The sequence below is a fragment of the Hyperolius riggenbachi genome, chromosome 8 (assembly GCF_040937935.1).
Source record: "Hyperolius riggenbachi isolate aHypRig1 chromosome 8, aHypRig1.pri, whole genome shotgun sequence".
Classification (NCBI taxonomy): domain Eukaryota; kingdom Metazoa; phylum Chordata; class Amphibia; order Anura; family Hyperoliidae; genus Hyperolius; species Hyperolius riggenbachi.
Window position 1 is genome coordinate 47,000,942 of NC_090653.1, and position 24,912 is coordinate 47,025,853.

The 24,912-nt window shown below is 49.0% G+C and overlaps 1 protein-coding gene across 3 annotated transcripts; it reads right to left on the bottom strand.

Annotated features, from left to right (window-relative positions):
• Positions 1-935: 935 nt before the first annotated feature.
• Positions 936-17,636, bottom strand: GPANK1 (G-patch domain and ankyrin repeats 1). Of its 3 annotated transcripts, none has more exons than XM_068249401.1 (3): positions 17,557-17,636; positions 8,848-9,733; positions 936-3,246 (listed from the first exon to the last, which is right to left on the bottom strand). In XM_068249401.1, the coding sequence occupies exons 2-3, from the start codon at positions 9,705-9,707 to the stop codon at positions 2,787-2,789; spliced, it is 1,320 nt and encodes a 439-aa protein (XP_068105502.1). In that variant the 5' UTR covers positions 9,708-9,733; positions 17,557-17,636; the 3' UTR covers positions 936-2,786. The 3 variants fall into 3 exon arrangements, with proteins under 3 accessions (XP_068105502.1, XP_068105501.1, XP_068105504.1); XM_068249400.1 differs by having other exon boundaries at positions 17,568-17,635; XM_068249403.1 differs by lacking the exon at positions 17,557-17,636 and adding an exon at positions 17,404-17,477.
• Between the last annotated feature and the right edge of the window lie 7,276 nt (positions 17,637-24,912).

Consider the following 24,912-nt stretch of genomic DNA (forward strand, 5'->3'; position numbering starts at 1 on the left):
CTTACCTCCTCCAAGCAGACAAAAAACATGCCAATGTATTTGTCAAATACAACAAGTTTATCTACATACTCCCGGGTACAATGCAACGTGTTTCGCAGGTTTGATCCCGCTTCATCAAGCAATAACAAGGGAACAATAGCATATGTGGTCAGTAGAAGAGCATATATTCTCTTCTACAGTCAGGCACCTCTGTGAGCCTGGCTCTTCTACTGACCACATATGCTATTTGCTCCGTTGTTATTGCCTGATGAAGCGGGATCAAACCTGCGAAACGCGTTGCATTGTCCCCGGGAGTATGTAAATAAACTTGTTGTATTTGATTACCCTAACTATCACAGTTCAAACCCTTCAATATGTCATGATCTCGGGCTTCATCTATGGTTACTACACACTAGTGGGCCACCCTGTGCCGGAACACTATAGGAGGCCAGGGACATACTATAGTGTGCCCAACTGGGCTGGTAAACACTTAGGGGGGGGGGGGGGGGGGGAGATTGCCAATACTGGGGACAAACTACAGTGGGCCCAACTATGGTGGAGTGGGTAGGGGGGTGGGACTTTAGAGACAAGAAAGGGAGGTATTAAGAGCTTTTGGGCCTGGGTTAAAAAACAGGCACTGGAAATTGCAACACAGGAGGAAGCCCAGGCACTTTGGTTAGACATTGCATTTGGCACCACCTTCTATTTTCCACCCAGTGGCGGCTTGTGGAAATATGCATCCCTCTCCAAATGTCCAGTTTTTTTGGCAGCTCTATAAATGTCTAAAGCTTTTCCTGGCAGCTAGCAGGCTTCGGAATAGTGCACAAAGCATCAAGGGACCTAGATCATATTTATGGGACAATTTACACGCCTCTGCTCAGTCTATGGATCTTTTCCTCCAGGTCTCTTCTACAGTGTAAGACAATATAAGAAGGAACACACACACACTCACTGAATATGGAACGGATTAAATATTTATAAGCAGGAAATGGAAGCATTATTGTAACATCTTCTAGAACTGCGAGACCAGCTCAACAATTTATTCTCAATTATTATTTAGCTTATGCAATAAATTACCCTCATAAGGTTTCAGTTGCAGTAAAAATCCGACCCCTCCTCCCCAGACACACAAAACCAATCCCATTGGGAGGGAGGGACGTATACACCACTCTCTAGGCAAGTGAGATGCTTACAGGTCCTGACTTACACCACTGAGAGCCACTGTCTCCTGTGTACAGAGTGTGCTGCAGGTCCTAGCCCCCTTTTTCTCTCCAAGGCAGAATGGAAAGCGCAGTGGCAGAAATCAGAATCTGAAGCAAGTTCTCTATATGGGCCCAGTGGCTACCAGTAGTGAGAGGACCAGCGTGCTGTCAGATTGCCAGAAACAGGGCAAGTATATCCCCTTTTCTACACCCCAGGAAACTTTTCTTGTTCCTGGAAGTATAATTTGAGGATGACATTTAGTTCTTGGCAAAGTCTTTGGCCCTGCCCGTGCACACTATGATACAAACACAGCGGATACGGAAACTGTACTCAGCATGCGCTGACCGCATTCACATTCCATCCGTTTAAAGGAAACCTAAAGCAAAAAAAGTGTTTAGAATTTAACTTACCTGGGGCTTCTACCAGCCCCCCTGCAGCCGCCGTGCCCACGCCGAGACAAACTGATCCTCCAGTCCCCTGTAGTGATCCAGTTTTGTGCGTGTACTCGATCACGCTCCTGTTCCAGATAGCTTGCTGCGCATGCCTACAAGAAAACCTAGTGCTTAGCTTGCGCAGGATGCTCCCGGCGACGAGAGCGTGATCAAAGATGCTGTGAGCGTCCTGCGCAGTATAGAAGAGTGACTGAGGATGTGCACAGCCAGGTCCGCACAGGTGCAGTAACAGAGTCACTACGGGGTCCGGAGGGTCGGTTTGTCCTGGCGTGGGCACAGGCAGCTGCAGGGGGCTGGTAGAAGCCCCAGGTAAGTTAAACACTTTTTTTGTTTTGCTTTAGGTTTCCTTTAATATGCTTCACCACCCGTCTGCCGGTACTTATGCCGCTTATCCCGTTGTCCATGCCGTACCTTGCAACGAGATAAAAACAAGGAACACCAAAAGCCCCAATAATGTAATATGTACTGGTAAATGGTTACTAGATAGAGTAAATATTAATACTCACAAACCAGGGTTACCATTAGGCAACCACTGTAAAAGCAGGTGGGGAGATTTTCCTGACCCCACTCAGGAATAAGAAGTCGCTCTCTGTAGATGAGAAAGAGGGGGTTCAACCCTCCACCCAGGGTGGACTCAATGTTATGCAGAACAGAGGCGCCAAAAGGATAAAAGGAAGCTAAATGAGCTTAAAAAAAACCAAATTCTTGGTAAATAGAGGACCTCCTCTATTTACCAAGAATTTGTTTTTTGAAGTGGTGGACTTATGTCCTGCTAGTAGACACACAACTACTGTAGTAAAGACAGTCAATATATTTTATTTATGAACTCCAAATATGTAACACGTTTCGCAGGTTTGATCCCGCTTCAAGTAATAACAACGGAGCAATAGCATATGTGGTCAGTAGAAGAGCCACTACCTCCTCTATTTACCAAGAATTTGTTTTTTTAAGCTCATTTAGCTTCCTTTTATCCTTGTGGCGCCTCTGTTCTCCATGCCGTCCCTGCTCGGGACTTTGCATTTGGGGGCCCATCCGTATTTAGCTCAAGCTCAGTGTAAGTGGGCCTTAAAGTCAACATTTTTTTTTTTTTTTTTTTTTTTTTTTACAGTAAGGCAACGTTACAAATATTTGTAAAAATGTCAGAATCTGATGCTATAAGTCAACATTCATATATGTCCTCAAGTTTCGTTCCCAGGCCTTGGCTTTTGCTTCCTTCCGCCTCTCTTCTCTCTTGCTGAGAGTCGCCACTCTTTCTATCCTCGCCTGTTTGATCTGCGGCCTATCAACCGCCGAGGGGTCATTAGCAGGAAAATGCGTCACTTTAGGCTTCTCTTCAGTTTGAAATCCCAAACCTTTTTGGTCTCTCTTGAGGATGGTCTTAACCGGAAACTTCCTGCCTGCCCCATCCGGCCCCAGGCCTGACTCACGGTCCCAGCCCTCTTTAAGCATCATCTTAAACCCGACGTTGTGGTCCGGGATAGCATAATACGTTGCTGGGATTTTCTTCTTCTTATTAAACAGATGTACGGTAGATCGCTCATGGATGTCTCTGCTGTCTTCCTGGTAATGGGTCTTGCAGATATCACAGTACTTCCTTTCCACCGGCATGGATCTGCAAAATGGCAATTAAAGAGTATGATTTAAGTACAGCAAATAATATTCTTAAGTTACCCTAATGAAAAGGAATAAAGCGGCTTTTTAAACAAAAACAAAAAAAAAGGGGGGGGGGGGGGTACACCCATGACCATCCAATAGTACATCTGGAAATAATTAGTTACCTAGTCCCACACTGTTACCCCCTACCCAATCCGCAACATGTTTTTTTTTTAAGTGAACCTTAACGGGGTAAAAAAAAAAAAAAAAAAAAAAAAATGTCACTTACCTGTGCCCGTCAATCACCAATCCTTTGTTCCCCCGCAGCCAGCTAGTTTTGTTTTTGGAAACTGACCAGTCGCCGGGCCAGTGCCGGGAGAGCGGTCGATGGACACACTGGCCCGGCGGCTGGTCATTCGCCGAGAACAAAACTAAAGAGGGACCCGAGGCTCAGTGATTGACGGTGCAGACACAGGACGTCTGCAGGGAGCTGGTGGAAGCCCCAGGTAAGTGAAACTTTTTATTTTTTTATTTTTACTCAGTTAAAGAAAACTTGTAACGTCAAAAAGTCCACTGGGGGGGTACTCACCTCGGGAGGGGGAAGCCTCAGGGTCCCAATGAGGCTTCCCACGCCGTCCTCTGTCCCTAGGGGGGTCTCGCTGCAGCCCTCCGAACAGCGGGGATGTAAATATTTACCTTCCCGGCTCCTGCGCAGGCGCTGTGGCGGAGTAGGTGGAAATACCCGATCGCCATCGGGTCTGCTCTACTGCGCAGGCGCAAGTCTCCTGCGCCTGCGCAGGAGAGCGGACCCGACTGAAATCGGGTATTTCCGCCTACTTCTGAGCCGAAAGCCGCATCAGCGCCCCCGCTGGAGCCTGCAAAGGTAAATATTGAACAGGCTGTCGGGCGGCTGTTCGGAGGGCTGCAGTGAGACCCCAGTGGGACAGAGGAGGGCGTGGGAAGCCTCATTGGGACCCTGAGGCTTCCCCCTCCCGAGGTAAGTACCCCCCAGAGGAACTTTTTGATCTTACAGAGTCTCTTTAAGGTTCACTTTAATATTAGTGGACATCTAAGCTGAAGGTGGAAAGAAAACCTGAACCAAGAGGGATCTGGTGGCTGTTATATGCATTTTAAACAAAACCAGATGCCTGGATTTCTACTGATGTTTGGCTGCCGTGGTTTCAGAATCACACACCTGAAACAAGTCAAAGCACCAGATCCGCATGTTTTTTCAGTCAATGACTAAAAGTATTGAAGGCAGAGGATCAGCAGGACTGCCAAGCAATGTGCATTGTTTAAATGTGTCACATCCCTCTCTCATATCCCTCTCACTTCAGGTGTACTTTAAGCTTTACTTATCTGGGGCTTCTTTCAGCCCCTAGAAGTATATCAGATCCCTCAATGCAGTTCTACTGCCTTCCAGCAATCTATTGAAAATCAATTGCACCATAATACTGCACTGTTCAATCCAATACAAAGCTATGGCCTATTGATTATCCACTGCTTCTGCCCTGGACTTAGATTTCCCGTTTAGTCCAATCAATACTTTCTATAGGTTTTTGGTCAAAACCAAACTTTTGAAGAAATAGATTCCCATTCAATACTATTAAAGTGATGGAATCTGCAGAGAATCAGATGAGGAAATGGACGTATGTATAGGCACTTTTAGCGCAGCTTGTAGAGTCGCGAGGCACAGACCGGTGGCAGGAATGACTTGTGTGTGACCTGTCCACACAGGAGGAGATTGCTAGCAAGGAAACATTGAAGCATGCCAGCCAGATACATCTGTAGATAACTTTTCTTCTAGGACTCAAAAGCCTTTGAGTTCTGTTGACAAATGGATTTTGATCTGATGTTCACAAATGGATTTTGTCACTGCTGAACTTATTAGCCTTAATCTTATCGCCTGAGTCCGACAAAAAAAAACAAACAAAAAAAAAAAACTAAAGCTGGCCATATACACATCAATTTTGATCACTTATGCTCAATCGTTTTTGCCGTTCGATTCTGCAGTCAATTCTCCTATCTTACGCTCGTTTTTCTTATTTTCCATTCACTTCTATCAGAAATCGAGCGGTGTAAGGATCGAAAGGGAGATCTGACAATTCGGAAATTATCAAACCATCTAATCACCTCAAAAACGAACCATGTATTCCCAGCATTCGATTTAATCTGCCAGTAATCTATTGCTCAACTGATTTTGTGCGGTTAACTGATGGAAAATCTGATTAGACATACTTTCTGTGGGATAGAGGCAGGACAGGATTGGTGGGGGATCAATGGCCCATAGCATTGACCTGCGTATGGCTAGAAGGGGATGGGGGAGGGGGAACTCAACAGCCCTTGCAGGAGCAGTGGGGGACCAATGGCCCATAGCGTTACACTGTATTCAGCAGTACAATGCTTGTGGTTTGACCATTGTGCGATAGAGTTTTACTAACACCTATCGAAACTCAGCATGCCATGTAGGAGAGGAATCTATCACTATCCAAATTCCAGTCAGATAGGGATTGATTAGTTTGGCAAACTTGGTCGTAATTGGCCTGTGTATGACCAGCTATTAGTTTCTTTTTGCATGAGATGGGATATGTAAGTGGATCTTTTAGATTGCAAGCCTTCAGCAGGGTCTCTATCATCCCCCCCTACTGTGTTCTTCTTAATCTTGCAAACCCAGTTATGTCACTCTTCTCATAGACTAATTCGGACTTGAATTTCTGGGTCTCTGTAAAAATCACATGATCATGCATCTTATACTCTGTGTGCACAGATAACCTTGTGCTATGTTGTATAACCCAGGGCTGTGGAGTCGGTACAAAAACAACAACTCTGACTCCGACTCCTCGGTTTATGAAACCACGACTCCAACTCAGACTCCGGGTACCCAAAATGGCTCCGACTCCTAAAGGGGCCCATACACCTAATGATTTTCCTGCTAATATACAGCAGATTCGATCACTGTGATCGAATCTGCTGTGAAATCGTTGCGCAAACGCTGACAGAACGATCGATTTCCGTCCGGAATCAATCGTTCCCGTCGATCCGTCCATGCAGAAGATTTTGCTCGCTCGCCGGCAGGTCGGGAGTGTGTCCATAGCGGCGTTCGAATGCCCTACGACCGATGCTAGGTGCAATACATTACCTGTTCCGCCGGCGCATGTCCTCGCTCTCTCTGCTGTCTTCTTCTCCGCGCTGGGCTCCGAGTCTGGCTGGCTTCACTGAATTTCCTGTCCCGGCAGGAAGTTTAAACAGTAGAGCGCCCTCTACTGTTCCCCGGACAGGAAGTTCAGTGAAGCCAGCCGGACTCAGAGCCCAGCACGGAGAAGACGACAGCAGAGACCGGAGGACTTGCACCGGCCGGATCAGGCAATGTATGCAGGGGGGTGGCGACATCTTCACAGATGTTGAATCGATTTCATGCTGAAATCGATTCACAATCTGTTTGCAGTAAAGGCAGCCATACGATAACTCTCTGATCAGATTCGATTAGAGAGGGATCTGTTGGTTGATCTGATGGCAAATCAAACAGTGTATGGCTACCTTTAGTCTAATACTTAACAGGGCTGTGGATTTTGTACAAAAATCATCCGACTCCCGACTCCTCAGTTTATGATATCAATGACTCAGACTCCCACTCCGACTCCGGGTGCCCAAAATTGCCCAGACTCCAACTCCACAGCCCTGGTATAACCATGTGCTAACTCTCTGTCTGTCAACCCCTTGTGTACATTGTATGTATCCCTACTTATTGTCCAGGTCCAGAGCAGCGTAATATCTTGGCGGTATATAAATACAATAAGTACCATATATTCTGGCATATAAGACGACCCCCCAACTTTTCCAGTTAAAATACATAGTTTGGGATATACTCGCTGAATAAGAATAAGTCTTCCAACGCAAATAAATATTAAAAAAAATAAATAAATCATATACTGGTGCTATGTATGAACAGATACTGGTGCTGTACTGTATGTGGTTTGGATTGGTCAACTTTCCCTCTCCCTAAGTGGATTGGTCAGCTCTCCTTGTCTACCTGTTTATTGTCAGAGCTATATGGAAGAATAGATCGCTCTGTGCCCATAAAACACGCCTTCTTACATCCTTCTGGCCCACCCTTGTATCCTATTTACCTCCTTTTTTGCCTCTCAGATCTCGCACATGTGTGCCTGTGCTGCACCACTACAGTCCTCAGCAGCGAGATCTGAGAGTCGGTAACAGGACAGGGCGTATCAACCGGCGTATAAGAGGACCCCTGACTTTTCAGAAGATTTTTAAGGGTTAAAAAGTAAACTTATACGTCAGAATATACAGTAATAATAACAGGAGCAGAGAAGTTATTCTAAAGACAAAGCAAAACAGCCTGCATTTGATTCACAGATAAACCAGAAGCCGGTGTAGATATTTGCAGAGTCAGTAGATGAATAGTGAAACTGATTGGCAAGTCTAGTGGCAGCATTCATGATAACTTTTAGAGGTGAGAGGCTTGTTACTGAAATACCACATAAAAAAAGACGCTGCAGCAATGAAGGTGAGAAACGATGAGATGGGGTGCTAAGCGTGTGCTGCTCTCAAGTGACAGGAAGGGCCTTTTTTCTGATATTATGCGTGGGTGGAAGTTGCAGGACATATAGATATTCTGGGCCTCAGTAAAACGTCAATTCACAAGTGACACCAAGGCAGCGTGCCAGCGGGGTGAGACAAGTGAGTACCCAGCTGTACCATAAACACGATTATTCAGATCGGTCAGCTGCGCCTGCACACACCTGCGGAGAATGTGTGGGGGAGGGGGGTGGATGGAGGCCAGACATTCAAAAGAGTAATTTCTAATTAAAGAGACTCTGAAGCCTCCTAAATTACCTCTTATATAGTTTATAGGGCATTCCTCAAGCCAAATACTTTTTTTGTTTTAATACTCTAATTCCCTATGAACTAAGCAAGCCTTGCCCACAGCTCCTTTTGTGCCTTGACACTGTAGCATGGCCTTATGGGAGCTCAGTCTCGGTAGGAGGAGGCGGTTACCAGCCATTGCTTGAGGAGGAGAGGGGACTGAATATACACACAGACAAGCTGATAGCATCTCCAGCCCTCAGCATGTGACAGTGTTACAAACAGAACATGTCTGCCCTCATTGTATCACAGGAATAAATAATCATAAACTTCTGAAGCTGTTTGCAGCTTGATATGCTGTGTAAACTATCTAAACTTTAGATAAGATATAGACAAGTTACTTGTTATTGTTAGTTTTTCATCTCAGATCCGCTTTAAGCATTAATGGCTTAGCTGAAACGTCACTATACCGCAACAAAACGAGGCTTTAATGACCCCCAAATACCGGGGCAAAAACCCACGACTTTCAAAGTCGTGGATTTTGCTGCCCACGGAGGCAGAGCTTTGAGCTACAGCTCTGCCTCCATTTGCGTCAATCTCCTGCGGATCTCCGCCTCCTCCCACCCCTCTCAGTGAAAGACGACAGAGGGGCAGGAGGAGGCGGAGAGCAGTGGGAGATTGCCGCAAATGGAGGCAGAGCTACAGCTCAAAGCTCTGTGTGTGTTTTTTTTAAAGGAATAAATATGTCAGCCTCCATATGTCTCATCTCAGGTTCCCTTTAACAGCAGCCACTTACCTCGGCTGTGACTCTTGTGGCTGACCCTTCAGAGAATCTTCCAGAAGCTTAACAACATCTCTATGTCCGGCTTCCTTTGCCAACATCAAAGCATCCTTGCCCCGGGTTTCACAGACTCCAATCCAAGCTGCTCCTCTTTTTATCAAATAACTCACAATCTCCTTTCTACCTGCAAACGCCGCACACATAAGTGCTGTCCAGTAATAACCGTCTCGGAAATTGACATTACAGCGCTCCTTCTCTACCAAATTCCTCAAACCTTTCAGGTCTCCGTTTTGGGAGCATCTTAGCAGCTGGTGTCCTATCTTCTGGCTTGTAGGTTCCTGAGAAGATGTATTTGGTTCATGTTGGGCGTTTTCTCTATTAGATTCTTCACGTGAGGAGGAGTTCTGAATTCTGTCTTCGCTTTGGGAACATCTCTGCAGCTGGTGGCCTATTCTCTGGCTTGTAAGTTCCTCGGCAAATGTATTTGGTTCATGTTGGGCGTTTTCTCCATTAGATTCTTCATGTAATGAGGAGCTCTGAATTCTGTCTTCGTTTTGGGAACATCTTAGCCGCTGTTGGTCTGTCCTCTGTTTTGAAGGTTCCCGGGCAGACGTATTTGGTTCACGTTGGGAGTTTTCTCCAGTAGATTCTTCATGTATTGTGGAGCTCTGAATTCTGCGCTTCCGAGATGGCTTAGTTGAAACGGACTGCTGCCCTTCAGTTGCCAGAAGACTCTCATAGAAGCTTCTGGCCTCTTGTCCTGTAGAGCTCACCTGGTTTAGTCTGGAGGTCTTCTTTTTGCTGTACTCTCCATTCTCCCAAAAATCAGTTTTGTCTCGGGCTTTAGTGAATGTGATAAGCCTTGGAAAATTCATCCTCTCTGTTCACTTGTCATGAGAAGCTGAACAAAATAAAAAACATATACAGATTAGAAAGTTAATACAGTACAGGTCTCTATAATAGCTCCTATGTAATATTATAGAATAACTTATTTTAGGTAGCCTAACTCAATAACGCATTAATTCTCCCAGAGTCAGTCATGCGGGTTACCAGAGAACACTGTTAGCCACAAATATCTGCAAGCAGACGCTTAATTTCCTGCTGCATCTGCTGTGTATGTGTAATCTCTGCCTTCTTTTAATTTGCTACACTTTTTGCTTTCCTGATTTCCTCTGTAATAGTGTGAGCACCTGAGTTCCTTACAGAGAGTATTGTAATTGCTATTGAATTCTGGCTTTTGTTCAGCCACCAGAAAACAAGGTGTGATCTGCAATTTCCATCAAAGCCTGTATCACATACAGATCTGTTCGAAGTTGCAGGAAATAAGACCACCCCTATTACTTAATTTGCATATTGTCTGCCAGCTGACTGGGCCTTCCTTCCTGATTACACATTGCTAATGCTATAGCTATGTGTATATAAGGAGAAAGGCCTTGTCGGTTCGACAAGTCGGTTCGCTTTCTAAGGGCAGTTTTCAAAGGGCAACAACGAATTTACCAAAATTCAACAGTAATTCAGCAGAAATAAGCACCACATCAAGGTAACATTAACTTTGTTGTAACTTGCTTATATTGCTGCACACTATTGCTGTCTATCTAGATTATCTCTGCCTTTGATTCTGAACTGCACAGCCTACAAGCCACCCCACCAAACAAACACAAACTGCACTGATAAACGACTAAACGCTGCTCCATTGCCCTAGGTAAGCCCACCACCAAGTATATCCTCCAACCTCTGCTACACCATTTTCCCTACCTATTTTCACCACCACTCCCATTGCAACAGTATGTATCCCCAACACATCATTATGCGGACCCCCCTCATACCACCTCTTTCCCTTGATCACCCGCCCTATTGGTGCCTCATGTTCTGGCTCCATCTGCTCCTCCCCCTGGTCCCTTGTCCACTGCTCACCACACATCCTAACCCCAGGCCCACTCCAGTCTCCCAGCCCCCCCACTCCACTCCTCATACTTCCTCCCTCACCCACAACCAAATTCACCCACCAAGCCCCTCTCCCCGCCACCCCTCCCATCCTCCCCATACCCACGAACATTCTCGCCCCAATCTCATTCCCATCCGCCCCATACTCAGACAATCTCTTCCGCTATCTGGCGCTCTCTGGAATGCCAGATCTATCCGCAACAAGCTTACAACTATCCATGACCTCTTTATCTCAAAAACCCTCACCTTTCTTGCCCTTACCGAGACCTGGCTCACCCCCTCTGACCTGCCTGCAGCTGCAGCCCTATCGTACGGGGGTCTACACCTCAGCCATACCCCAAGACCAGATAACAGGCCTGGGGGAGGGGTGGGCCTACTCCTCTCCCCATCCTGCACCTTCCGTGTCCTTACCCCTCCCCCGTCTCTTTACTTTACCTCCTTTGAGGCCCATGTTATCCGCCTCTATCATCCCCTCCCAGCCATTATTGCAGTCCTATACCGCCCCCCCTCCAGTACAATATCGCACTTCCTAGAAAACCTTGCCTCCTGGCTCCCACACATCCTGTCCTCCGACCTCCCAACAATCATCCTCGGAGACTTTAACATTCCAATTGATGAGCCTACCACCTCTGCTGCCACTCAGCTTCTCTCACTCACCAACTCCCTTGGCCTCACTCAGCATACTAATGCCACAACCCACAGTGCTGGTAATACTTTGGACCTAATTTTCTCCAAAGCCATCGCACTTACCAACCTGGACATTACACCATTCCCCATCTCCGACCACCACCTCATCACCTTCACCCTCACTCCATCCAGCACCCCCTGTCTCCCTCCCCAAACTGGACGTTGGCAGAGAGATCTACGCAACCTTGACCCCAATGTACTAGCCACACCCCTCCACTCTCTCTCCTCCTCCCTCCCCAGCCTAACCTGCCCCAACGAAGCAGCAGCTCAATACAACAGTAACCTCTCCGCAGCCTTAGACCATGCGGCTCCCCTGACCTTTCGTACCAACAGTCGCCCCAACCCCCAACCTTGGCACACTGCCCTCACAAAAAAACTACAAAATGAGACACGAGCTGCAGAACGCAAATGGAGGAAATCCCGCCACAACAATGATTTCCTGGAATACAAGACCAAGTTGCAGACGTACCATACTGCCCTCGCTGATAGTAAACAGATATACTTCACTCACTTGATCGCTACCCAAGCCTCCAACCCACGTCATCTTTTTGCCACCTTCAATGCCCTACTTAACCCCACACCTCCCCCCCCAACCTCCACCCTCTCAGCCACTGACCTATCAAACTACTTTATCAACAAAATTACAACAATCCGGAGGGATATTTCTCTCCTCCACTCTATCGCCCCTGCCTCCCCACCACATCCGACTCCTGCCTCTTTCTCCTCCCTTACCTCCTTCAATCCTGTCACGGTGGAGGAAGTCAACCAGCTGCTGGCAACTTCACCTGCCACTTCCTGCCCCCTAGATCCGGTCCCATCTGATTCTCTGCGCCCACATTTTTCTGATCTGGCCCCTGTCCTCACCCATCTGTTCAACCTCTCCTTCTCGACCGGCATCTTCCCCTCCATATTCAAACAGGCCACTGTGCTTCCCCTGCTAAAGAAATCTTCACTTGACCCTGCTCTGCCATCCAACTACCGCCCAATCTCTCTCCTCCCTTTTGCCTCAAAAATTCTTGAACGCCTGGCCCAACAACGCCTGACCAACTTCCTTAACTCCAACTCCCTTCTCGATCCCCTGCAGTCTGGTTTTCGCACAGCCCATTCTACAGAAACAGCCCTCACCAAAGTGGTAAACGACCTTGCCCTTGCCAAAGCCGAAGGTAAATACTCCATCCTGCTCCTCCTGGACCTCTCCTCGGCATTTGACACTGTCGACCACTCCCTCCTCCTCCACTCCCTGCAGCTAATGGGCATTCAGGACCTAGCCTTAGCCTGGATCTCCTCCTACCTCTCCAACCGCTCCTTCACAACATTTTTCAATGGCTCCTCATCCGCTCCTACACCCCTCTCAGTTGGTGTTCCTCAAGGTTCCGTCCTAGGACCACTCCTGTTCTCACTCTATACTGCCTCAATTGGTAAAAATCATCTCCTCCATGGGTTTCAATTATCACCTGTATGCCGACGACACCCAGATATATCTCCACACCCCAGATCTCTCCTCCTCTACCATGGACAAAGTCTCTGCCTGCCTCACATCCATTTCCTCCTGGATGGCTGCCAGGTACCTGAAGCTTAATTTGGACAAGACTGAGCTTCTAATATTCCCACCCCGCACAGCTGCACCCCTCCCAGATCTGCACGTCACTATTGAAAATACTACTATCCACCCTACCTCCCAAGCCCGCTGTCTAGGCGTTACTCTGGACTCTGAACTTTCCTTTACAGCCCACATCCAAGGTATTGTCAGATCCTGCAACTTCCACCTCCGCAACATCTCCAAGATCCGCTCCTACCTGTCACTTGACACCACTAAACTCCTTATCCATGCCCTTGTCATCTCCCGCCTAGACTACTGCAATTCTCTTTTATCGGGCCTCCCCTCTAACCGTACTGACCCACTTAAATTGGTAATGAATGCGGCAGCCAGACTGATACATTCTTCTCACCGCAGTGCCTCTACAACTCCGCTCTGTAAAGCACTACACTGGCTCCCCATCAGCTTTAGGATCAATTTCAAAATCCTGTGCTTGGCCTACAAATCAGTGCACAAGACCTGCCCGACCTACATCTCTGATCTGGTCCACAGGCACATACCTGCCCGCCCCCTCCGATCCTCCAATGACCTGCGCCTAGTCGCACCACGCATAACTCAGTCACACGCACGATTGCAGGACTTCACCAGGGCTGCCCCTACTCTCTGGAACTCTCTCCCACCAGCCGTCAGACTCGCCCCCACCTTTAATACCTTCAAACAAGCTCTCAAGACTCACCTCTTCACGCTCGCATACCCCCCTACACCAGTATCATAATATGTTCTGTTAGACCCCCTCTCAAAAGACGCACCTATTGTCTCCACCCCACCCTTTAGATTGTAAGCCTCTGGCAGGGCCCTCTTCCCTAATGTATCCATCTTGATTATGCAATCTTACTCACAACCACCCTTCTTGTAGACTCGAACAGTCTCTATCTTGACCTATGACACTGTATTGTTATCAAATCATTTGCATGATCTTGTTTTGTTGTGAGTTTCCGTATGTTCTACCTGTATGTTAACCCATTTATCTATTGTGCAGCGCTGTGTAATATGTTGGCGCTTTATAAATACAATAAATAATAATAATAAATAATAATAATAATATAGCTTTGTTAGGGCTGTTCACATCTTAAATCGAAACCGCTGGAGCTGGTGAAATCGCTATACAAAGTGCTTTGCGATTTCCTTATACCTTCCATTGATCGCCCCAAAAGAGGTACAGGCATCGCTTTGGTGAGCGGATCGGAATAGAACCGCTCAGATGTGACACTCTCATAGGGAATCATTGCACAAACGCATTTAGGGAGATTTTGAAAATAAACGGCACTTTAAATTTTTTTTTTTTAAAAAATGCAAAACGCCGGTGGTGTGAACAAGCCCCAATAAGTTGTCCCTGACTGAAATAAATTAGAACAATAGAAAAATATATCTGTACATTACCAGCCCCTCTGTTCCTCTCTTTTGTCTCATTTAATTTTCAGGATTAAGCAGCTGCCACTGAATCTAAGTTTCCACATTTATACTCTGCAACAGACTTGTTCCTTCCTTCATTGCATACGTATGCATTTAGCCTTGTCAATCACTAGAACACTCAGTTTCTAGTAAAAGATTGGCTATTTTCCCACACGTTTATCTTTGTATTTGACAAATAGGTTTGCTCAGGTGCAATGACTGCCTGAGCAGTAGCTCAGAACAAGACATGGGCAGTCATTGCGTCTACCCAATATGAATGCGCTCATACACAAACAGCAGTGCGGCCTTTAAGAGGGTCCCAGGGAGCAGCATTGGGATCAAGAAGGATACTTACGTAACCTCTACTGAAGTAAGCATCTAACTTTTCTGGGTTTCTTTTCCCCACAGGTTTGCTTTTAAGGGTAATGCAAGTGGAAAAAAAAGTGCAGTTAAACTTACATGGGGCTTCTACCAGCTTGCTACAGTTCTTCTGTGCTGTTGCCCTCATTCCACAACCCTCCAGTCAGCACCCCTCTGGAAGCTGGCCAGTCACAGGCTACCTCACATGCATGGCCTGGGATATGCGCCTCCTGATCTTGCTCCCTTAGCCAGGAGCATTCTGCGCATGCACAGTGGCAATTCTTGCATGCTGTGCAATCGCAGAACGCTTCCACACACGGGAGTGTGATCAGATGGTGTGTAGCCCAGGCCAGAGCATACAGCTGACAGAAAGGTGATGAAGTTGACCAAAGGATTGCACAATTATGCCAAGGGCACAAAAAGACTGTAAAAAAGTCACAGGCAAGTAAAAAAAAAAAAAAAAACAGTTTAAGTTAAGGTTCCCTTCAAAGTGACCCTGAACAGACCTTAAAGTGGAACGGAAGAATCAGTAAAAACAACGTGTTTCACTTACCTGGGGTTTCTCCAAGCCCCCCCGCAGCCGTCCTTGTAAGTCCTGGCCATGCGTATCCTTCTTCACAATAGCGTTCTGCAGGACAAGAACTGAAGAAGGATACGCATGGCCTGGGCTGCGCAGGTGCAGTTGCCATCGGCTTACAAGTCGGCGGTAATGAAACTGCACAGCAGCGGAAGAACAGAGGCTCGTTGAGGAACAGCATGGGACAGGATGGCTGCAAGGGGCTGGCAGAAGCCCCAGGTAAGTGACTTTGTTTTTACTTATTCCTTAGTTCCGCTTTAAAGGACTTACGAGCCCAAACTGTCTAAAAAAGCAAAGTACCTGTAAGCTGTTTAAATGCACGGAGGACGCCGTCCGCGCCCTCCGTGCAGTTCCGCCGGGTCCCCTTCCTGAGATCGCCCCCCGCGCCGACCCCGACCCCCCAGGCCGGGTCGGGCTCTCGTGCCGCTCTCAATATGGCCGCTTCCATTGGCCGCGGCTGCGCAGTCCGCCTGGCCGCGAGTGCGGCTGCGCAGCTCTACGGCCAACCCCTCTGATCCACGCTACAGTGCGTGGTTCGGGGGGTTGGCCGTAGAGCTGCGCAGCCGCACTCGCGGCCAGGCGGACTGCGCAGCCGCGGCCAATGGAAGCGGCCATATTGAGAGCGGCACGAGAGCCCGACCCGGCCTGGGGGGTCGGTGTCGGCGCGGGGGGCGATCTCAGGAAGGGGACCCGGCGGAACTGCACGGAGGGCGCGGACGGCGTCCTCCGTGCATTTAAACAGCTTACAGGTACTTTGCTTTTTTAGACAGTTTGGGCTCGTAAGTCCTTTAAGAATGCGATACTGAACTTACCTAGCTGCATGACTACATGCGTAGTTGTGCACGACTCCTAGCCAAGTCGAGCAGCTAACAGAGCCAGCAGCAGGAGAACAGAGGGAGCAAGAAGATGCCAAGGGACCTCACAGACTAGGGGGGCTGGAGGAAGCCCCAAGCAGGGTTGCCAGTGCCACCTCATCCCTTTAAATACCGACACATCTACGTTATACAGGTTCTGGGGCTACTCACACATAATCAGTGCCTAAACTGCATCTAACTAGCCAAAAGGCACTTATTCAGACATGCAGCATGGTGAAATAGTGGTTAGCGCTCTCGCCTTGCATCGATGGGTCCCCGGTTCAAATCCTAGCCAGGTCAACTGCAAGGAGTTTTTATGTTTTCCCCTTGTCTGTGTGGGTTTCCTCAGGCACTCTGGTTTCCTCTTACATGCTAAAAACATACAGATAAGTTAATTGGCTTCCCCTAAATTGTCCCTAGACTACAATACACACACTACACAATACATACATAGACATAGGACTATGGTAGGGATTAGACTGTGAGCTCCTCTGAGGGACAGTTAGTGACAAGACAATATATTCTGTACAGCGCTGCGGATGTCGGCACTATATAAATACTAAATAATAATAATAATACATGCCGGTATTTAAAGGGATGAGACGGCAACCCTAAATGTTAGAATTATTAGTGATCCAAGCACCTGAAAAATAAAAGGATCCACTTACCTGGGGCTTCCTCCAGCCTGTGGCAGCCGTCCTGTGCCCTCGCTGCAGCTTCCGGTGGCTCCCGGTCTTCTCCACTGGCGCAGCCAACCTTGCCTGGTAAGCTTCTTCTGCGCTCCACCGTGTGGGTCACGTGGTCTCTTCAACGTCATCAGGACGGTACTGCGCAGGCGCTGTAGTTCTGCGCTTGCGCAGTACCATCCTGATGACGTCGGAGAGACCACGTGACCTGCACAGTGGAGCGCAGAAGAAGCCAGCCCCTAACCCGACCTGGTGAGGTTGACTGCGCCAGTGGAGAAGACCGGAAGCCACCGGCGCTGCGGCGAGGGCACAGGACGGCTACCACAGGGTGGAGGAGGCCCCAGGTAAGTGGATCTTTCTTTTTTTCAGGTGCTTGGATGTATCCTTTTTAGGTCCTGTTTTCAGACTCACTACATTGAGAAACATAAAACATCAGCAATGCTGCAGACAGATGTGTAACACAGTCACTCGCACCTTGTCCACACAGAGCTCCCCCCAGTCACACAGACATGGCCCAGGTACAGAAATAGCCTCCATGCCCATGTGTGATCACACCTCACAGCCACAGCTCGCTGATACACCCGCCCTGCATCCTGAACGCTCACACAGCTTCCTAGAAACACTCACCACTCACTCACCGGAAGCTCAAAATGACGGCGGAAGCTCAAAATGATGGCGGCGGATGAAGGGGCGTGGCCTGACCGGCTTTGTAAGCGTGAAAGAGGCGGGGCGATGACGGAGCTTGAACCAATCGGCTGGAGACGCAGGGACGCCGGTGTGATTGGCTCGGGCAGGAAATGACGTAGATACTTGTGTGGGTGGTGCTGCTGTGTATGAGCGCTGATAGCGTGCGGGAGTCCGAGTCAATTACGCTCAGGGGACGGGGAGGCTTTGTATGTCATTTTGTCAGCTCTGCTGGCTGAGGCTGGTTCAGCTGCTGGACTACAAATCCCAGCATTGCCTGCTATGGATGTTTGCATGTGATTGTAGCTGCGAGTCACACAGTACTCTGCTATGTAAGGGCTTGTTCACACCGGCCCTATGAAAAGTTTCATATCGGCGCGGGTCGTACGCTGTTGGTTCAGTAAAGCGATGCCTGTACCATTTTTGATGCGATTCTGCCTCAATGGAAAGTATAGGATAAACGCAAAACGCTCGCAAAATTGCTTTGTGTAGTGATTGCAGGGGCGGACATACGGCCGTGCAGGCCGTGCCGCCGCACGAGGGCCCCTGAAGTTCCGTTTTCTTCAGGGGCCCATGGCATTAAGTACTTTTTTTTTTTTTTTTTAATATTTTTTTTTTTTATTATTATTTTATTCCCGGGGGCCCCCCGACTCCTATCCTCCCTCCCTCCCTCACCTCGGGGGCCCCCTCCCGATATGCGCGGCGGGAGAGCGAGCGAGCGGCAAATGCAGGAAGGGCTCTCCAGGCATCCGCTAGAGGCCCAGCCGCTTGGTCTCCAATATGTCTCCAGTTGGAGACATATTGGAGACTCAGCGGCTGGGCCTCTAGCGGATGCCTGGAGAGCCCTGAAGACTTCCTGCATTTGCCGCTCACTCTCCCGCCGCGCATATCGGGAGGGGGCCCCCCGAGGTGAGGAAGGAAGGGAGGGAGGGAGGATAGGAGTCGGGCCCCCCACCCGGATAGCTACCCACCCGGCTACCTACCTACCCACCCGACTACCTAACCACCCACCCGGCTACCTACCCACCCACCAGGCTTCCTACCTAACCACCCACCCAACTACCTAACCACCCACCCGGCTACCTACCCACCCACCAGGCTTCCTACCTAACCACCCACTCAACTACCTGACCACCCACCCGGCTACCTACCCACCCGGCTACCTACCCACCCGGCTACCTACCTACCTACCCGGCTACCTACCTAACCACCCACCCGGCTACCTACCTAACCACCCACCCGGCTACCTACCGGGCTAGTTACCAACCCACCCACCAGGCTACCTACCCACCCACCCGGCTACCCGGCTACCTACCTAACCACCCACCCGGCTACCTACCTAACCACCCACCTGGCTACCTACCTAACCACCCACCCGGCTACCTACCGGGCTAGTTACCAACCCACCCACCAGGTTACCTACCCACCCACCAGGCTACCTACCTACCCACCCACCAGGCTACCTACCCACCCACCAGGCTTCCTACCTACCCACCCGGCTACCTACCTACCCACCAGGCTACCTACCCACCCACCAGGCTACCTACCTACCCACCCACCAGGCTACCTACCCACCCACCAGGCTTCCTACCTACCCACCCGGCTACCTACCTACCCACCCGGCTACCTACCCACCCACCAGGCTTCCTACCTACCCACCCGGCTACCTACCTAACCACCCACCCGGCTACCTACCTACCCACCCACCCGGCTACCCACCCACCAGGCTTCCTACCTAACCACCCACCCGGCTACCTACCTAACCACCCACCCGGCTACCTACCGGGCTAGTTACCAGCCCACCCACCAGGCTACCTACCCACCCACCCGGCTACCCACGCACCCACCAGGCTACCTACCTACCCACCCACCGGGCTACCTACCTACCTACCGGGCTAGTTACCCACCCACCCACCAGGCTACCTACCCACCCGGCTACCTACCCACCCACCCACCAGGCTACCTACCCACCCACTCAACCAGGCTACCAACCCACCCACCCACTCACCCACCCACTAGGCTACCTATCCACCCAACCACCCATGGGAGCTGCGCGCCGGATGGAGGCTGGGACAGGAGGTCTGCTGCTGCAGGTGAGTAAATGTTTTTGTTTTATTTATATTAGCAGGTGTATGTTCTGGGCAGGTCTGCCACATGATTGCATGTATTTTCTTCGCAAATCTGCCGACATGATTGCATGTATTTTCTGGGCATATCTGCCGACATGATTGCACGTATTTTCTGGGCATATCTGCCGACTTGTTTGCACGTATTTTCTGGGCATATCTGCCGACTTGATTGCACGTATTTTCTGGGCATATCTGCCGACTTGATTGCACATATTTTCTGGGCATATCTGCCGACATGATTGCACGTATTTTCTGGGCATATCTGCCGACATGATTGCACGTATTTTCTGGGCATATATGTGTATTTTCTTGAGAAAACCTGCACAATTATGTGAATTTTCTGGGGAAAGGGTCACCAAAACTTGGGCCCACTGTCTTTGCGTTGCACTTTTCAAGGGAACCTGAGGTGAGAATAATATTGAGGCTGCCATATTTCTCTCCTTTTAAGCAATACCAGTTGCCTGGCTGCCGTGCTGGTCCTCTGCCTCTTATTCTTTCAACCATAGACCCTGAACAAGCATGCAGCAGGTCAGGGGTTTCTGACAATATTGTCAGAACTGAGAAGATTAGCTGCATGCTTGTTGCTGGTGTAATTCAGTTTATTACTGCAGCCAAATAGATCAGCAGGGCCGCCAGGCAACTAGTATTGTTTAAAAGGAAATAAACCCTCACCCCGGGTTCGCTTTAAGTTACAGTTAGCTCCGCCCTCATCCGGTCATTGCCACGCCCATTTTTTTGCCGCGGCGCTACGCGCCGCAGGTTCTGTCCACTAATTTTTGCCGCGGCGCGCTTCGCGCGCCGCAGGTTGTAGCCACGCCCATATTTTGCCGCGGCGCGCTACGCGCGCCGCAGGTCATAGGGGGCCCACAATTACAATTTTGCACAGGGGCCCACTGCTGGCTGTGTCCGCCACTGAGTGATTGCGTTTGCGTTTTTAAGAATAAATACATCGTATTATTTTCCCGGTCAAAGAGTTTACTTCCTGACTTGCGTCAGGGAGTGAATTACAAAACCGTTCGAAAAAAAGCTTAGAAAACCGCTAAGCACAGAAACGAATTGCTCACCCTAGCGCCGGGAATCAGAAACAAAAAGACACCTCAAAAACAGCCCAACGCGAACGGAACGCAATGTGAACAAGGCCTAACTGAGCCTCTGAAGATGACAAGACTTGCTGGAACATAAATCCCACTATAACCAAAGGAACTTGATTATTATGAGCTGACAGGGAAGAAATGAAACATATCTGTGTCAGGGCCGGAATTACCGTAAGGCATTATAGGCACGTGCCTACAGGTGCCTGATGATGGGAAGGTGTCTCGCTCCCCTCTCAGAGCGCCTCCCTCCCTACTCTATGCAGAGTCCTGATAAGTGTGTAAATTAGGGGTTACTCACCCTGATCTCGGCATTCCGCTGACGAGACCTGCCTTCAGTCGGGACACTAGCTACTTGGTACTGAGGTTCCTCTAGCTACCTATTATGTGGGGTTACCTCTAGCTACTTAGCATTAGGTGCCAGAGGTACCCTCAGTATGAAGGGACACTTGTAACTATCTATGACAGGCAAGGAGAGTAAGGGAAAAGTGACCGCTCCCAGCGGTCACTTTTGCAGTACAGTTCGGCGTGGGCTTGTAGGTTCATGGAGGACGAAGTCTAAGGTGCCAGGACATCTGTGCTTATAGGCTCCTGTGAGGTAAATCCAGGCCTGATCTGTGTAACAAAAAGTCTGTCGCCGCGTCCTGTGACCGTGCCATGCAGGGCTTCTGGCAGCGGTCATGGACGGGTGCATGCATACAGGGGTCACGGTTGTGTGCATGCGCAGGGGATCGCAGCCGGTCTTGTGCAGGGTTCCCTAGCGAGATATGAAAGGTTACTCATCCTGCTCTCGCCATTCCACTGACCAGATCTCCCTTCAGTCAGGGGCACCTCTAGCTACTTAATGGTGCATACACACGGGGCACAACTGTCACCACAAACACGAACTGTCGCTAGTCAGAGCTGTCGCCAGGCATCGCCGGCAACAGCTGTCGCCGCAACTGTCGGTAGTCCGCCACGCGTACTGCGTGTGTATGCGGACTAGCGACGGCAACCCCCCATACACAATGCTCAGAGCTTTCGGCGGGGGGGGGGGGGGGGGGGGGGGGAGGAACCTTTGGCGACAGCTTCCGCCGCATCTCTGTCCCTCTGTGCGCCGTGTGTATGGCTGCTGCACAGAGGGACCTGGCGACGAACTGTCGCTGCTTTTTCTTTTTGTCTCTTTTGAGACATTTGTGCCTCGTGTGTACGAGGCTTAAAGAGACACTGAAGCGAAAAAAAAATGATGATATGATTTGTATGTGTGGTACAGCTAAGAAATAAAACATTAAGATCAGATACATCAGTCTAATTGTTTCCAGTACAGGAAGAGTTAAGAAACTCCAGTTGTTATCTCTATGCAAAAGAGCCATTATCTCTACGACTTTCAAAGTCGTGGAGAGGGCTGTTATCTGACTTTTAATTATCTCAACTGTTAGTTAACTATTTACTTTTCCTCCGCCAGAGAAGAGGTCATTAGTTCACAGACTGCTCTGAAAGAATCATTTTGAATGAATGAGTGTTGTGTAATCTGCACATATTAGAGAATGATGCAATGTTAGAAAAAACACTATATACCTGAAAATAAAAATATGAGAATATTTTCTTTGCTGCTAATCTTCTAGTAATTATTCATAGTACACAACCAATTCATTATATCATATATTTTTTTTCGCTTCAGTGTCTCTTTAAGACTGAGGTTGCTCTGGCTACCTAATGCTAAAGGTGGCCACTAACGGTCCAATTTATAGCGATAAATCGTTCGAACGATCAGAAATTCTGATCGGATTGGTTGTAAATAATCTCCATTGGTGGACACAATCGATTATGAATGAGTGGAAAAAATGTAGCCCGAATTAATTTTCGTCGAACCAAAATTTGGATTTTCTTGTTGGTTGTGATAGATAGGAAGTAAAGATTGGTTCGTTGATGGTGTAGTGAAGGATGTATTACAATATTTCACTTCCGATCAGAATTTCTGATCACTCGAACGATTTTTCGCTAGAAATTGGACCGTTAGTGGCTACCTTAAGGGACACCTGCAGCTATGACAGCTAAGGGAAGGGTTGTGGTTTGGTGGGTGGAGGTAGAAGTCTAGGGTGCCAGGATATCTGTGCCTATAGGCTCCTGTGATGTAAATCCGGGCCTGCTGGCACGCATGGTTAAAGGGACCCTGATATGTGTCAGAAAAAAGAAATCTGGACTTATCTGGGGCTTCCTCCAGCCCACCATAGCCCGATAGGTCCCCTGCATTCTCCTGGCCCCTCCCCGATCCCTCTAGTGGCTCCGGTAATGCGCAGACTTCGGGTGAAGTCGTGCGTGCTTGTCCCAGTTGGGTACTCATCATGTGGGTCGGCGTAAGAGTCCTGTGCATGTGCGGTTCAGTCTTTAGAGAACCACGCATACGCAGGACTCTTACAGTTGCTGGCATGATGTTGCGACAGGTATGCAGTGGGGACAAGGGCATGCGACTTCACACGAAGTTGGCACATTACCGGAGCCGACAGCAGGAACACGGAGGGGGCCAGGAGGATGCTGGGGACCTTGGGCGACGGTGGGCTGGAAGAAGCCCCAGGTAAGTCCAGTTTTCTTTTTTTCTGACACAGCTCAGGGTTAAAGGACATCTGAAGTGAAAAATGAAATTATATTTTTACACATACTTATGTAGAGGAAAGGCTCTGGTTACCATAGACTACTTCCCGATCCTCGGTCAGTCTCATCATTCCTGCGCTGTCCCCAGTGGTAGCTCTTTGATCAGTTAGGTTTCGCCTCACTTCCTGGAGGGATTCCACCCCGAGGAAGCCCTAGGAGGCTGGGTGAAACTCGTTGGGGGCATGGCTTAGGCTGCATTACACTGTAAGTTGGCGTTGGTGGTGCATTGCAATGTCCAAAACGGGCCTTCAGGGAACACCGCGTTATTACAAGTGTTCTCTGTCTTACAATCGGCCAAGCGGGAAGTGACATGCGCCTGCGCATCGCAACGCCAACTTTTAGGGAAAAAAAGGGTGTAGCCATAGACTAACATGACTTCCGGGCTGACGCTAGAGTTGGGCCGAACCTCCGATTTTAGGTTCGCGAACCTGGTTCGCGAACTTCCGCGGAAGGTTCGGTTCGCGTTAAAGTTCGCGAACCGCAATAGACTTCAATGGGGATGCGAACTTTGAAAAAAAAAAATAATTATGCTGGCCACAAAAGTGATGGAAAAGATGTTTCAAGGGGTCTAACACCTGGAGGGGGGCATGGCGGAGTGGGATACATGCCAAAAGTCCCGGGGAAAAATCTGGATTTGACGCAAAGCAGCGTTTTAAGGGCAGAAATCACATTGAATGCTAAATGACAGGCCTAAAGTGCTTTCAAACATCTTGCATGTGTATACATCAATCAGGTAGTGTAACTAAGGTACTGCTTCACACTGACACACCAAACTCACCGTGTAACGCACCGCAAACAGCTGTTTGTGTAGTGACGGCCGTGCTGGACTGGTGCGCACCATGGCGAGAGTGCAGGTTTTGGTGGCTTTACAGCCCATATGGTCGCCTGGCTGATGTAGCTGAATGACAGAACAGTGACTGTCCAGCTGATCAAATTTGGTCTGACCACAATGAGGCAACGACCTTATTATCGTGGGTGTGCCCCCCGAGACACTCATCTAGGCGCCGGTCATTGCTTCATTGTGATACGCAAGCCCCTTCACCACGGCAAGGTAATGATCACGAAGGGGAATGGGCGCATGTACATGCCTTTTCTTTTGTTGTTGCAGCTGCCCGCAGTGCAGCCAGAAAAATTAGGCAGTCATGTACACGCACCAGAAAAATTATTGCAGCGGCCTAAAAAATTCAGCAATCCGCCTGGAGTCCCGGACCCTGTTGGTGGTGGCGGAGAAGGTAGTCAAGCGGCCTGCAGGCAGACATGCTGTGTGGAGGGACTGGGAGCGACTTAGTCTTCTTGGGGCAGGCCAGGCAGCCAGTCACACGGCGTGCAGGCAAAGATGCTGTGTGTGCGGGGACTGACTTAGTCTTGGGGCGGGCAGCAGCCCTCCGGGATCCATGCCTCATTCATTTTGATAAAGGTGAGGTACTTAACACTTTTGTGACTTAGGC